The 15,291-nt window shown below is 40.8% G+C and overlaps 1 protein-coding gene across 4 annotated transcripts in view; it reads left to right on the top strand.

Annotated features, from left to right (window-relative positions):
- The window catches only part of ADCY5 (adenylate cyclase 5), a 214,705-nt gene that overhangs the window by 180,208 nt on the left and 19,206 nt on the right, over positions 1 to 15,291 (top strand). For all 4 annotated transcript variants that reach the window (XM_068687512.1, XM_068687513.1, XM_068687515.1 and 1 more), the window contains exons 9-12: positions 2,589 to 2,611; positions 7,106 to 7,250; positions 8,900 to 8,997; positions 11,831 to 11,918. In XM_068687512.1, the coding sequence (XP_068543613.1) occupies positions 2,589 to 2,611; positions 7,106 to 7,250; positions 8,900 to 8,997; positions 11,831 to 11,918 (354 nt within the window). The remainder of the gene's footprint in view (positions 1 to 2,588; positions 2,612 to 7,105; positions 7,251 to 8,899; positions 8,998 to 11,830; positions 11,919 to 15,291) is intronic.

Below are 15,291 nucleotides of genomic sequence, written 5' to 3'. Positions count from 1 at the left end.
TTTTTGTTTTGTTTTGTTTTTTGCATATGTGTTTTTTGGTTTTTGGTTTTGTTTTGTGCTTTTTTTTTTCTTCCTAAAATAATCTCGCAGACCTTTCTGCATAGCAATTCCATTTTTGGAAATTCTGCTTGAAGAGACTTTCTCATGAAATGGGAACATTTGAAGTGAATCATTTAATTTGCTTAACTTAAAGAGGTTCCTATTACATTTAATTTAAAGCTGATTCTCTCTAATTAAAGTTCAAGTCACTCTTAAATATTTAGCCTTGTTAGATGAAGATCCAGGAAAGAAAATATAATAATCTTTTCCTTTTCCTCTTTTGCCTTACCTGAAGTATGCTTATTGTGAGTTTTTACTTTTGAAACGCCAATTTTGTTTGAGCTGCCAGCTTGAATAACTTCCAAGCTTCCAACTTTCAAGCACAAATTAGTATTTTAATTTGCAGAACTAGATCAATTAATTCTGTATTATTTTAGAAACTTTCATTACCACAGTTTTGCTGGCAGAGAGAAGCATGGGAGAATTAAATTAATGTTGATTAAGTGATCACTCATACAAATGACCAGCTAAACATACAGCCTACATGTATTTTCATACTTGAGATATTGTGAAATATTGGCATTTTTTGAGAATAACTTTGCTGAGGTTTCTTTGTAAATTGACCTGCTGGCCTGTATCCTCAAACATATGCACCTAGAAGGCAGGACTTTTATATCTGTACTTAGTTTCAGGGCTTCGTGAACAGTTTCTTAGCTGTCCATGAAAATCAGACCATTTTAGGGGATGCTCCAACTGCAATCAGTCATCCAGTTCCCATGTGGATAAGCTAGAAAATGTGAACTTGATGGCTATCTAATAAGCAAGTACTGTCTGTTTTCACATCAGTTCTCTCCCCCTCGTTTGTTGGCTGGTAGCTATCCATCTTCTGATGATTTTCTTATTTTTTTTCAGCCTAACTGGCTATGACACCGGACAAATTACTGAGCATTTCGTCTCCATGATTAATCAGTGAGCTTTTGTTCTTGGCACTGTGTTGCAGCATCGCTTAGTGGATAAATAAATAAATAAATCAGATATTCCTGACGACTGTAAAACGATTAAGGAAAAAAAAAAAAAAGACACATGACAAAAAGTTGAATGATCCCTTCATCACTGTTTAATGTGAAATCAGAAGGACATGTTTTGTTTGGCTTGGATAAGTGCACATGCTAACGTTGAATCAACATTACTGTTTCCTTCTTCCCACTGCACTTTAATCCACTGGTGGTTAGTACGCGGGACTGAGAGGCTTCCTTTAGCTGAATTTCAGAAGGGTTAAGTTGGAGTTGCAGTTTCTATTTTGAAATGTGGTTTTCATTTGAAACTGAGGATGTAAAAATGGGCATTGGTCTCAGTGAATCGCTGTCCTGCTTGTTGACCTTAGGGACCAGAGACATTTTTTACCCCTTGCCAAGCTGATGTCATTCAGGGACGTTGTTGGATTTGTTTCTGCCCGTCGCCATAATGCCACAGCACTAACTCGTTGCAAGAGCAAAATCTGTTCTTTACGGAGAGGTCGATGTTCTTGTTTCTGACAGTGTCAGACAAGGCAGCTGCACAAAAACTTCTGCCCAAATGGTTTGACTTGTAGTTATGCACTGTCAGGAGAAACCTCAGTTTGCTCCCCCCAGCGTGGGAGAGGTGCAGGTCCGGCAGCTGGAACATCTTCACATGCTCTGAGCGGTTCGGGCCTGAGGTCTCAGGGAGGAAAACAAAAGGAATGTTACATATCTCCCAGCTACATTTGCTTTATGTTTTGGAACACAAGGTACAAATCCCGTGCCTGTGTATTTGACCCTGCGTGTTAAATATACAACTTTTCTTAAATTCACTTAAATTTAAGGCAAGATATCTTTGGGCAGATTTTGTCTCAGCCCATGCAAAATGTCCATTTTCATGGCATTGGGTCTGATAGGTATGATAATGCTAAACATGTAAAACCATGCCTCTATACGTATTTTTCTCTGAGTCCTTTCAGCCACTTAAACTGTGGGTGACCTTTAAATACACACACTTGCTCAGTTCAGGTGGCCCTGACAGAATTATGAACATTTGGGCTATTGCAAAAATTATAAATAAACCCTATAGTCTTATTCAAAAAAACATATTTCGTGTGTGCGTGCAGTGAGGGGAGATGGAAGGAGACCCCTTAAGGTTCCTACTGAAGAAATGAAAAGCAAAATGCATCCAGCTCCCTTAGCCGAGTCCTGACATCAGAAGGTGCAATTTTGTTGAATGAAATAGTTGTCCCATGTTATCAAGCCTGAGTTTTGTCTCTCAAACCATGTGTACCAGCAGTCAGATGAAGCATTTCCCTTATCTTTACTTCCATCATTTTATATCTGAAGCCATGCATTTTTGCTAAAACTGTTCTGTCTGCCTGACGACATGGCAGCACGAAACATTGCCATGGGTTGGTAAGGCTCTCCTTCCATGGCTAACAAGTGAACGCTCTGAAAACTCCTCTCCAAAATGCCAATCTCAGGAATATTTTGTGTTCTCAAGGTCAGTCTGTTTCCTAACCATTGTATCCTTTTCCTTTCTTTCAGGGTTTTGAGGACCCCAAGGACAAGTAAGCAAATTTACTTCTGTCATATTCTGTTAATGTTTGCAGATTGTGTATTTTTTTTCCTCAGATTAAAAAGGACAAAAATTAATGCCCAGCAGCCAAGAATAATGCCTGGGCTCCCCAGTGGCTTCTCCTGGAGGGACAGCCAGTCTGAGGGCATGGGTTTGACTGTGGATTCAGAGCTGCTACTGCCTCATAACATTTATTCATTTGTGTGGTTCTAACTGGCATTTGTGATTGAAACACTTTTGCTGCTCTTGCCCTGCCACCCCTCACTATCCTTTAGTATTTGCTGTTTTGACAATATCCCGAGAACAGAGTCTTCATGTACAGGATGTCTAAAAATACTGAATGTCTCCAGCAAAAACAAATTATTTATCTATTAAATGGCATATATAGTTCCTGTTTCATATATATATGTCTAATTATTACATATTACTTATTTCTATATATAAAAAATAAACTCAAAAATGATAGCTTATTTTAAAGGGCAAATTCATACTTTCATGCTCTAAAATGCAAGCACATAAAAGCAGCATTTTCATTTTTTTTTATATAGGACTTTAAAAATTGTAAAGATAATTTAATAGGAGTGGTGTTTTGTTGTAAAAAAAAAAAAAAAAACTACTTTTGGAGAAAAAAAAAGGTCACTTTCTAACTTCCATAGTTGGACATAACAAAAAGATTTTCTGTAGTGAAGATATCTGTAATGATTTCACATATATTTCTACTGAATGGCATTAATGTAAGTTTGCTCAGGGTGAGACAGGTGACAGTAAAGGAGACTGATGTCTGAAAGATGTTGTTCTTGCTCCTTATCATGTTTCTCAGGCTGCCAGTCAGGACTCAGCAGCTCTAGGTCAGCTAAATGCCTCTGTGGTCCCTAAGTCATCTACTTTTGGGAAAATTCAGATTATGATGGCAGAGCACTGATAGCAACTCCCTAAAAGGAAAGGGATGTGATAAGATTGAACATGGCAATGCTAGGAATCATTCTCTCCTTCCCTTGCCCTTCAATACAAACTCAATTTTAATAACATTTAGCTCTGTGCACCCTGGGATGTTTTGCCAGTGGTACAAGGTGCCTAGGGAGAGTCTTACATCCATATCTTCTGTGAACTCAGTTGGTATTAGGTATACTTTGGAGAGAAAAGATCTAACAGATTATAATAAAAAAATAATCCTTAGGAATACAGAAATTTTAAGTATTCCTCATGAAATACGATCTATCCTTATAGTTTGTGCAAGAGATCATAAATTCACCTGCCTCGGTGTTGGCCCACAGATGAGTCACTCAGCGAGTGAGGAACGACACCTCCACAGGTGCTCCAAGGACCATCATGTCTCTCCTCCATCCTGCAGTTTGCAAAGGTTACTTGAGTTGTTATCGCCAATAGCTAAGCACTGGAAAGGATTGCTCTGTATTTACCAGTGCTGATTCAGTGTGACCCCATCTTGTACAGATTGCAGGCTTTTTGCCATTCTGCTCAGCACCAAAAGAAGCTCCTAATTGCCTCAGATTCTCTTGATCCTGCAGTCTGTTTAATTCAGGGACAAAGGTTTGGAAAAAAAAAACAAAAACAAAACAAAACTGTAGAAGGAAATGTTCATGGTGACACTGTCTAAAATCAGATGGCTAAACCATGTCAAGCATTCAGTCCAGTGCTTTCACATGCAGAAACACAGCTCTTCTCTGACAGCAAAGAGGAGGCACCACACATCTCTGAAAACAGGTCCTGACACTTACATGCCTAAATGCAGATTTAGTTATTGAATCTAGGCATGAAGCATTTAAAATTATGGCATACATGTCATTTTGGCACTGGTCGCACTCTTCATTTGCAGAAAGTAACCGAATCAGCAGAATGTTTTTGGATTACTCTGAAGCCAGCGTCTCTGGGTTAATTGCTGGCTTTCACATGTGCAAGCGGAGTGCAAAAGCTGCTCCGAGCTCTGTTCGTGCTGTTCCTGTCCCTTGCAACCATTTTCTGTTGGCTGCATTTAGAGAGATCTCAGCAGTGCTTTTAAGAGGTGTTTCTGAAAGTTTCACAGGGGCCTGAAATCCCTGCTTTTCCCCCCACATGCTATCAATATATCAATAAGCATCTCAACATACAAATCTCATTTGTCTATGGCAGTACCTCAGCTCTGACTTACAGGCACTGCCTCCAGGGCTCTCCTTAGCATGGGAAAAAAATGTCTTTTGATTTAAAACGTGCAATTATGAAGACGTACCCAAACTTTCTGTACAGCAATTAGTTGGGGTACAACAGGCAGGGTGCTTGGCTGCAGAGCCATCCCAGAAGCTAGGTATATGTAGGGTATCAGGCTTCCCTGCAGTTTGTGTGAGTGTGGCTGCCTCATGATGAGTGTCCCAGCAAGGTCACTTAAAACCTGCAGGCATGTTTCTATATAAGCTGCAACCACAGAAGTCATTGTAGTATGAGAAATACCTTCCGCAGCATAAGAACCTATTACAGAACTGGAGACGGCCAAAGCCAAAACCCCAGCAGACAATTTTTTTTCTCCTCTTCATGTCTTCCTGCGTGATGCTGTTGAACTGGAGCTCGAAATGTGACTGAGGTTCACCAAGATGCTGAGCTGACTTTTTTGTTCCACTTCTGGGGGAAAATGTATTGCCTCTCTCACATGTGGTATGAAAAGACTAAATGTGAATGGCCCACATGTGTAAATAACTCGCAGGATCTTGGAAGACATTCTGTAAATACAAAGCCTAATAATTTCCTTGCTCATTTTTATTAGTCCAGAAGACAGACTTGTGAGGACTGAATGAAAATAAGCAGCCTCTTCTTGAGTGCTTAAGCAGATGTGCTTCCTCTGAGGAAGCATCTAGAAGTAAATTGAATTTCCTGTCCTTCTAGGGACAAAACTACGTTTTCATTTCAAAGCAGAATATATGACCTTCAAGGAATTAAATAACTCTAGAGTCCAAAAGTAAAAACAACTCTGGACAAGGTGCTGTTGTGTGGCCACTGCTGGGACGCCGATGCGTTGGTGCGGCCTAGCTGTGGTGTCGGCACTTCAGCTCGCAGGCTGGGCAGGAGCAGGAGGGCAACAAGCCCATGGGCCTGGTCAGCCTTTCCCTTGGTGAGAAGTATGTGGCAGAGCAGGGACACGAAGTGACTCTACAAGTCTGGCTATATTCTGTTAAAAGCCTTTGGAGAGCCTTTCCTCTGAAAAGGGGCCTTTAACCCCGAGCACAAAGTCACGTCCTGGTTTGCAGGCTACTGCAGCACAGCCTTGGGCATTGCGCCCTGTCCTGCAGCGCAAACAAACCCCCAGAAAACAAAGCAGTGCAGCTTCCCATCTTGCTCGTCAGACCCCGGGACTTTTCTCCAGAGTGCTGAAGGTGAAGGTCACACAACATGAGCTAGGAGCTGCATTCCCATCGTGGGATTTGCACACAGAAATAGTTCTCCATTGGAATATGCCCCCGCACTACTTCTGTGTCCTTGGCAATCCTGTAAGCAGAGCAGAAAAACAGCGCTTCAGGATCAGCTTTTAATTTCTGCCTGTGGCTAGTTTTAAGGCAGGCCATTAAAGTGACAGCATCAAGTCATTAAAATCCTGTTAGATTTAAGAACTAGAGATTTTTGGGAAGTGCTTCAGGTTTCATGATACTCAGCGTGGAATGCCTCAGGGCAATTAAGTTTTCGGTGTTATTTTTTTCAACAGTATTTGAAAATCAGCCTCATTTTTCTGAAGCTGTATTGAAAATAAACTGGTGCTAAAGATTATAAGCAATTTAAAAATCTTCTTCCACATGTTGGGAAAGCAGAATCTAATTTATGTTTTATTTTCTTTTGCTACCTTTTTCCTATCTCAAGTGAATTAAGTAAATATCTTAAAGACAGGAAATTTTATCTGGTTTATGTTTCTCTTACTCATATATAACTGCATAAAAGGGAGGCAGTAAGTAGTCAGGCCACATTTTTCCCTATGTTTGTTCTATGAACAACTTTTTTCTCAAAAGTGGAGAATTGTTCAAGTTCAGAAATTTTCACAGACGTACTTACAGAAATGATTATTGAGAAGCAGTGAATGTGACTGGTTACATAGATTATTTTGCCAGTTCAGGCAATAACAGATAGGACAGCAGGGAAATACAGCGAAGAATAAGTCCAAGAACTAGAGGAGGGAAACTACTGCCTAATTTTGAGAAGGAAGGACAGTAAAGAGACTTCAAAGCAAGAAAACAGCTCCCTGATGGATGTAGTATAGAAAAAAAAAAAAAAAGAAAAGAAAAAAGAAAAAAAAGCAAAGCCAAATAAATCCTTTCACTGGTGGACTGGCAATGAGCTCTACAGCTGGTATAATTTTCCTCTCAGCTCATAATCCATTTTCCAGCTCAAAGTTGTCATAAGCAAAATGCCATTAACCTACAGTTTGTTATACAGTGAGATGATAACATGTGGTGAAGAGGGGGCAATTATCTTGTCCTCTTATGTTCTTTTTCTCTTTTTTTCACATCCTCAGGAATACACAGGAAAGTATGAACCCAGAAGATGAAGTGGATGAGTTTCTGGGCCGGGCCATCGATGCCAGAAGTATTGATCGGTTACGCTCTGAGCACGTCCGCAAGTTCCTCTTAACATTCAGGGAGCCTGACCTGGAGAAAAAGGTAATACTAGCTAATATTGCAACTTTTCAGGCTTGCTGTGAGTTTTAATTTTCCTGCATAAGGTCAAGCTTTCATATCTATAGATTAAGTAAGGTTTTAGGTGTTGGACATAGGACTGTGGTCTTAAAAATACTGTGCTTCATCATGGAAGCCATAATATACGCATCCCTAGAAAGCCACAGTCATCTGCAGGGAGCACTGGGCAGGAAAACACATGACTATGCAGTGATGAGCTGTAAAGGAAATACAGAATAAACCAGATTTGTTCCTCTGATCTTGAGGCATCCAAACTGAGCTTGTCCCCTTATCTCCTTCAAGTCACCGGCGGAACCTGCTTCAGCCTGCCTGAGATCTGACTCACCTCTGGAGGAGCTTTTCCCCGCCACCCAGGGAGCCCCAGCTGCTGCTGAGGTTCAATGGGTTGCAATCCATATTCTCTTTCTCTTTGGGAACCAATTTTAATCAGCAATTAGACTTCTCTCTGTCATACAAATTTGAAAGAGGAGAGGAGCAGACCTGGGGCTCCTGAATAGCCAATTGCTTCCTGATTTTATTTCAGTTATCTTTTTGTTGTGGTGAGGCAAAGATCTTTTTACTTTCTGCATGTATCTAATAGAGTCAACATCAGCTCTGGTAGGCAGTGAAGTTAAATTCAGTTAATTCCAGAGGCACCTGGCTGCTACTATTAAGGCTGTCATATGAACTGTTGTTTTTTAATTGCCCAAAGAAAACTGAAGTTTACATTTTTTTAATTTTTTTAAATCCAAATCTTTGGGATACTTGAGCAGTATTCAAGTTAAACTCACCATTTTATGGATAAATCTTCAGTAATTAAGTTTGCCCTAATTATTTCATTATTTTATTTATAAATACTCTTTCAATGACAAGTATTGCAACCTACTGCAAAAGCAAACTTTTTCAGGATTTATAGCTGTTCAGTGAATTTGTGTGGGATTGAATAAAAGCACAAGCATGTAATTTACCCCCACTCCTTCCCTTCAATTTTATAGCTGAAAACTGCTAGGGAAATTAGTGGTTCACCTGTTCTAAGCACCTTTTATTTCTTGGTTCAAACATTGAGACCGTCTGTGCTGAGAACCATGCTTCAAGCTAAATAAAGGATCTTTGGGAATCGGATGCAGCTCCCATGTGACTGATATGTTGACAAGTAGTTGGAGTGAGTGACTGTGTGAAAACCACAGCATCCTTGCACTATCATTAGAATGAGCCAAGCTGTCTGCACACACACACAAAAAAAAAAAAAAAAAAAAAAGGAAAGAAAAAAAAACAAACACAAAGGTTTTCTCATTAGCAGCATTCATCCCTGTTGTAAACTTCCCATGAAAGAAGTTTGTCTGATGATGATCACCTGGTATCCTGGTCCCAGTTAATCTGTTTCTGTTCCTCGTGTCCAAGTTGTGAATCCTGTCTCCATCCAGCTGTGTGGGTTTGTTCCCTGGCATTTTGGAGCTCTGTAAGGGTTCAAGCCCTTACAGCTTGTGCAGGGAGAAGGGGAATTTGTAATGTTGGTCTTTTCCTACCAACAGTGCTTTCCAAGGACCTAAATGGAAGCCAAGAACGAAGTTTTTGTTGGGAAAAGGCAGTCAGCCAAATTTCCCACTAACATAACTTTGCTTGCTTTTTTGCAGTACTCCAAGCAGGTGGATGACAGGTTTGGAGCCTACGTGGCTTGTGCCTCCTTAGTCTTCCTCTTCATCTGCTTTGTTCAAATCATAATCGTGCCACAGTGAGTATCTTTTCATCCCTTTGCTCCCATCTGCTCTCCTCCTGTATTCTGGCCTACTTTTCTTTGTTGATTTTTTTTTCTTGAGAGCTCAGAGCACCAAGGAGAAAGGAAAATGCTTTAATAATTCATGCTCAAGTGATGCGTGGTGCTTATTGTTTTCACTCATTTCTAGTACATATTAAACTTCCTCACTGGCACGTGAGGATTTGTGTTTTGCTAATGTGATTCCTCTTACCATTTACCTCCATCTTAGGAAATTCATTTCAGCACGTTTATAAGCCTGTGGAAAACAAATATCGCTAAGCTGGAAGGATTGCCTACTAAGGCATAATATGCATTCACAACATGAAGCTAGTCTGTGCTCTTATCTAAATGCAGTAGGACAGAGAGGTGAAAAGGCCATCACAGCCTCCTTGCTCAGAGTGCTGAGGTCTCAGGGTCTACTTCAAAGGTGAGGTATAACCTGTTGTGCATTTATTCTTCTGGACTCAGATGAGCAGTGCAAGAGGAAAGGTACAGAAGGCTACATGTGCCTAAGCTTTGGGTAGCTCACCCAGGATTTAAGGGATGCAGTCATTTCTTTGCCCAGGCAAGAGAGGGACTGGAGTGGAATAAGCTCCTCGGGGCTGTGGGGCACAGTGCTCTTGGACCACTGCAGTGTATTCCTGCGTCTGAAAGGCACAGTGTAATCCACTGGATCTCTTCCAGAAGTGAGCTCTGCAGCCATGGTATTTCTTCTCAAAGAGCTCATAAAAAATCTCTTGAAATTAAAGCATGTTGGTATTTCCTGTGCTCTCATCTAGTAGCAATAATATATCATTCACTGAGCACTGCTGTGTTGGAAATAAATTCAGAGTTAGTCATTTTTAATCTGAAGGACAAGATCTCAGAAGCTCTAACAATGCTCCAAATTCATCTTCATTACAAGAAGACAAAAATTGTTTAAAGAGAGTTCCAGTACTATTGTCTGTCATTACAACTGCTCTCTACTTCTGTTCACAGTGCAGTTCTTTTCAGAGGAGAGATTGGTTAGTACCATTCAGATGAGATATTCAGAAGGTCATAGAAATAGTGCGTGGTCTGATGTTTGAGGTCGTTCACTCTCCTGGGCAAGAGGACATTCACTTCTGCTCACAGAAGTATCGGATCAGCAATAACATCAGTACAAATGCACTGTGTAAACAGACAGCTCCGCTTTGGGAATCTAGAGGTTCAAAATTGAAACCAGATTAATTCCAGCAATTAATGCTAATGGCCAAAAATACTCTTTGAGAGTTTGGCCTCTTTAGTGATGAGGCTTACACTTTGGATCTGGTGACTGGATATTACTGCCTGGAGTTCACACATGCAGAGGCCCTCTACCAGCCTTTCTTGTACTCATCAACTCCCTAAGCAGCCACCAAACTGTCTCCATAAAACCCAGTTTAACATTTAAATGACAACTTGACAGTTTCTGATCTGCAGCAACCATATGGCTGACTCTTTTGTATTATGCAGGAGCCAATCCCTCATGGCACTGTGGTGTAAATGTCACACTGCTCCATCTCCTTCCTTGTGTCCCGTAATGGGGTGGTTATTTAATTATTTAATTATTTTGGTAAGTTTTTTAGCATTGTAAGGTAGCTTGGCCAAAGATAATTGGGTTAGAGAGTAAATAAAATTTCGTGTTTTAACTGCAGGTCAGATAAACTTTCCCTCAACTTTTGGTTTGTCTTTCTTGATATTTCAATTGCATAGTTTTGGTCTTCTGTTGAAGGTAACGGATAAGCAGCAACAGAAACCACAGGAGTGTATGTGTCACCATCAGGGCTTCATCAAAGACACAATGTGGAATTTGAATCTGACACTAGAGACAAAATGGCAGTGGTAATTTATGATGATAAAGAGGAATAGCTTTAATGAATTTCACAAAGGCTCAAACAGTGAATTAGCAAGTACAATTATCTTAGTAGTCATGAGAGAACACAGAGACCAGCTGGCTTTGGTGTGGTTAGCCTTAATGTCACGTTGCAAGAATACTTCCTTTAAATTATGAACAAGACAAACTCCTGGGAGGGGGCCTGTCCTTTCATACTGAGACCAATCACTGTGAAATTGTTGTTGAATATCTTCATGATCAAAACACATCAAAATGCATAGTACAAAGTTGGCCCTGGGGTCCTGTTTGTACTTCAAAGTTGAGAGGAACAGAGAAAACAGAAGAACATCTCAAGCTGACCAGGCTAAAGCTGTTTTCCCTGTCTGTCCTCGTGCCATGGTTGCTTCCATCCCATACACAGGACAGAGCGCAGACATGGCAAGAATGGTTAGCTATCCCCACCAAGCTTTTCCCTTGTGTGTGCCCTCATAAAAAGCACCAGGTATCCCAGCAATTCCTGAAGCACAAATAAAGGGCACAAATAAGAGTGTTTCATCAGCTTAACATGAAATGTGCCTCCCCTGCAGATTTCACGTGCGCTCAGCCTCACTGCAGTGTGCAGCACGCTTTCCTTCCTGGGGTCCCCTACCCATAGCCAGCCAGGGCTGACCCACTGTAACAGATTGTTCCATCATCTCCTCAAGCATGGGAGATATTTCTCAATCCCTCTGCTGTCACCCTGGCAGGAAGGTGATTGCTGTAAAAGATACAGCATTCTCTGCTCTGCAGCCTGCGTGAGTAATTCAAATAGGACAGAGTATCTGTTGGTATTCAAGGCACCTCGTATCTCCTACTGCTATCCTAATTGGAAAGCCTGTGCAGTGTGTCATAGCTTGTACAAATGTCATAGTCTTGAGAGCAGAGCTGTAGCTCTTCTATATGATGTGCATTAAAAAGAAACCTCCTTGCTTTCAGCTCTACGTTTATGCTGGGTTTTTACCTGACCTGTTTCCTGATCCTGACCACAGTGGTGTTTGTTTCAGTCATTTACTCCTGTGTAAAGGTGAGTAACGTGGTTTCTTTGTAAAGTCCTTTGCCAAATCTAAGTGGTTCGGTAATCTGTTTCTTCAGCTAACATAGCATGTTTTGTTAGCCACCCTATCCACACTATGTGACAAGGGTTACAGAAAAAGCCTTTGATAAGACAGAACGAACTGCAAACAGATGTTAGGGTTGGCATCTCTTTAGCTCAGCAAGCAGTAATCACTCTGTGGATCTGCATGTCTATTAAGTCCCCTGCAGGCACTCTCATATTGATATAAGAACACATTTCCCAATGTGGAACAAAACACTGACCATTCGTTTCCTCCCTGTAAACTTCCTGCAGCGTAGCCTGTGTACTGTCCCCTGCTGCATATGCATGTTTGGGTAGGCAGATTATCAGAAGCAGAATATCATCAAGGAAAAATGTCCTGAGGGGAAGTAAAAGCCATAAACATATATAACTTTATCAGCCATTCTCAGATGACTATACAGAGCTTCCAGCATTTAGTGAGCTCTTTCTTGTAACTGGTTTTGGTAAGCAGAGAAATACGTTGTGTGAAATCTGAAATCCATGCTAATTATTGTTGGCATTCTGTGGCAAAATGGCCATCAGTGCTTTGGAAAGGGTGATACACTCATCTTTTTCACACAAAGGTATTTGTATTAAAATGCTCATGCTAGTTGATTGTATCTGCTGTTTTGAGGTTACTTCCATTCCACACATGGAGATTCCATACATTCCAGTGTCTGAACCTGGAAAACATACAGATTCGGGCACCTCAACACAAGCTCACCTTTGTTACTCAGAGCTTGGAATAAAATAGCTCAGAAGCATTAATTTTTCTGCAGAAGAAATAGTCAGGTAAGGGATTATGTCAGACAGATGATTTGCCTCATTTTAGTTATCTTCTCTGTGCCATTTTTAATAGTTGAAGGTGGGTGCTTTTGACAGACTTACACCTTTCACATCTTTTTGATATTTGAAAGTTAGATTTGAAGAATTAAGCTTTGCCCTCTTGTTTAATAAGAGCTGTGAAAGAAGCTTCAGGTTATATTTGAACTTAACAGCTCATGGGGCTTCCCTTGGGCTAAGACAATTTTAAAGGGAGCCAAGTGCAGCATCCCATGAGTCCTGCTTGTTTACCATCAATGAGACTTACAAGTCAGAGATAACAGTGCTAATAGAAAGGCTTGGATCCCTTGAGCTGAGAAATGGTATCCACTGATGCCTGGTTATATTTGGTGTGTCCATTACATGTGAAGGTGCTGTTGAGTGTCATTACTTTATAAACTGTGCAGAGCTGTGCTGGAGCCTATTTACACTGCAGTGTCACAGCAGAAACATCCCAACACACTGGCAGCCAGGCAGAGCCAGACCAGCACACCAGCTCACCTGTGGTGATGTGCAATTACTGGGCCAAGAGCTGCAGCAGACCCAGACCCCTGAAGGATTCAAGGTGGCGGATTTGCCACGAGACAGATTTCAAAGTGCACGGTTGTTTGTCACACGCTGGCTTTTACAAGCTTAGACTGCCTCCACGTACTGACAGCAGCACTCACTTCTGGCATAATTCAAAGGTCTGATTTTGCTTTGGAGCTTTTTGGTTTATTTAATATTATTACTTATCTTAATGACGAATTTAAAAGGCACATAGCATTCTTCAGTCCCCGTGACTGTGGGGAATGTTCAGTCTTGCTTTCTTTGCCTTGACCTTCCGAGTTCCTGTAGAGGAAGTCTGTTCACTGGTGCCTGCGACCAGTTTTAGTCTGCTTTTGCCTCAGTGGACAGGCTTTGGAAACACAAGACATCGGAATGGATTCAGACTAATATCAGAATTTAACAGGATTTTATGAAGTGTTCTGAAAAGTGAGCCTTCAGCATTCTGTCCTGGGCTCACAAGGTGCTCTTGTATAACAGTGAGGTCAGTGCCTTATATACACAAATTGCAAATGTTGAAAACGGAGAGCTTTCTAGCTCCAGTACCTTTTTGATTACCTCATTTTTGTGCTCCAAATTAGCCTTGGCTGACAACATCTGATTAAGAGATGGCTTTTTTAGGGGACAGGTACTTCTGCTGTATGGTTGCGTTGTCAGCTACCTGTATGTTGGCAGCAGCTCCCAGCAGTTGCAGCCTACTTCTGTCATTGAAGATTTTGGTGTTTTACATCAGTTTTTTAATCAGCATGTTTACCCAGCCCCTACTGCACATTGCTTCAGGAAGCCTTTTTACAAATACACACAAGGAAGGCAGGCGCTTTTACAGAACCTTTAGATAAAATTTTAAGACACAGAGATGTCAGCCTTATTTGTTTTGTTTCACACTCGGATGTGGGATAGGAAAGCATGTATTTTACATACCAGTGGTTTCTTCCATACAGAGTCGGAAAGCAGGTGTCCTCCTCAGGATAACAGTATAAGCATAACTTTTGCCTATTTGCTGTGCTGTTATATGATAAGTGACTCTCTTTCCTTCCTTCCTTGTTTTGGCCTCTCCAACTCAGGCTTTGACAGTGGCCAGCAGGCTCTTTCAGGACAGCTTGATCATGTTTTATTTTCTTTTGCTGTCATTATTATCTTCTACTATAAAATTCTCCACGGACTAGAAGTTGATCCTGGACCTGCCAATGCAGCCAGCTTGGCTTTCCAAGTTTCTTCAGCTGTAATAAACAAGAGAGTTCCAGTTCTTCACTTTGATACTCCATGAAGACTTGGCCACCGTGAGATGGTTTTCCTTCCCAACAGAGTCTAAGGTCATGGGAACCAGGGTCCCTTTGCAAATACTCCACTGTCAGACATCTGTTTTGCTGCTAACTTATCAAGTTTGTATTCTTTCTTAAAATCCTTAACTCCTGGTATATAAACTGCTGTGTGAAATTTAACTTCTTGCATGTTCCTGGGAGCATGTATGAGAGAAATTTCAAGTTATCCCTTAGTCTCTTTCGGAGATTAAGATAGGATTTTGCGACTGTGGTTTTGCATAGGGCCAGTTTGCCTACTTGTTTCTCTGTCTCCGAAGGCTGCACTAGAAGCTCCTATTTTATTTTTGTTTTCTTCTCAGGCAGGGGAAAAATACTTCTGAAAACTGTACTTTTTTATAGACTAATAAATCTCTGTGAAATAAGTTACATAAATGGACTTGCAACATCAAGTTGCCTGGAGATATTGTCTTTTACTCCAGAAGCATCTTAATGTACTTCGAAATGACTCAAAGGCTTTTATTACAAATTGAAAAATCAGAACTTAAAGACCTCCTATTTTTTTTCATCTCACAGAACAACAGCAATTATCTAAGCAGTTTTCCATGTCCACAATATATCTTAAGAAGATAAAAAGGACAAATATTACTCTTCTGTCTGTGATCAGCTGTTACTGCAAAGTACAGTTTTTATTT

The sequence above is a fragment of the Anas acuta genome, chromosome 6 (genome assembly GCF_963932015.1).
Source record: "Anas acuta chromosome 6, bAnaAcu1.1, whole genome shotgun sequence".
Taxonomy (NCBI): Eukaryota; Metazoa; Chordata; class Aves; order Anseriformes; family Anatidae; genus Anas; species Anas acuta.
Note: the sequence above shows the minus strand (reverse complement) of the source record. Positions and strands in the feature narration are given on the sequence as shown.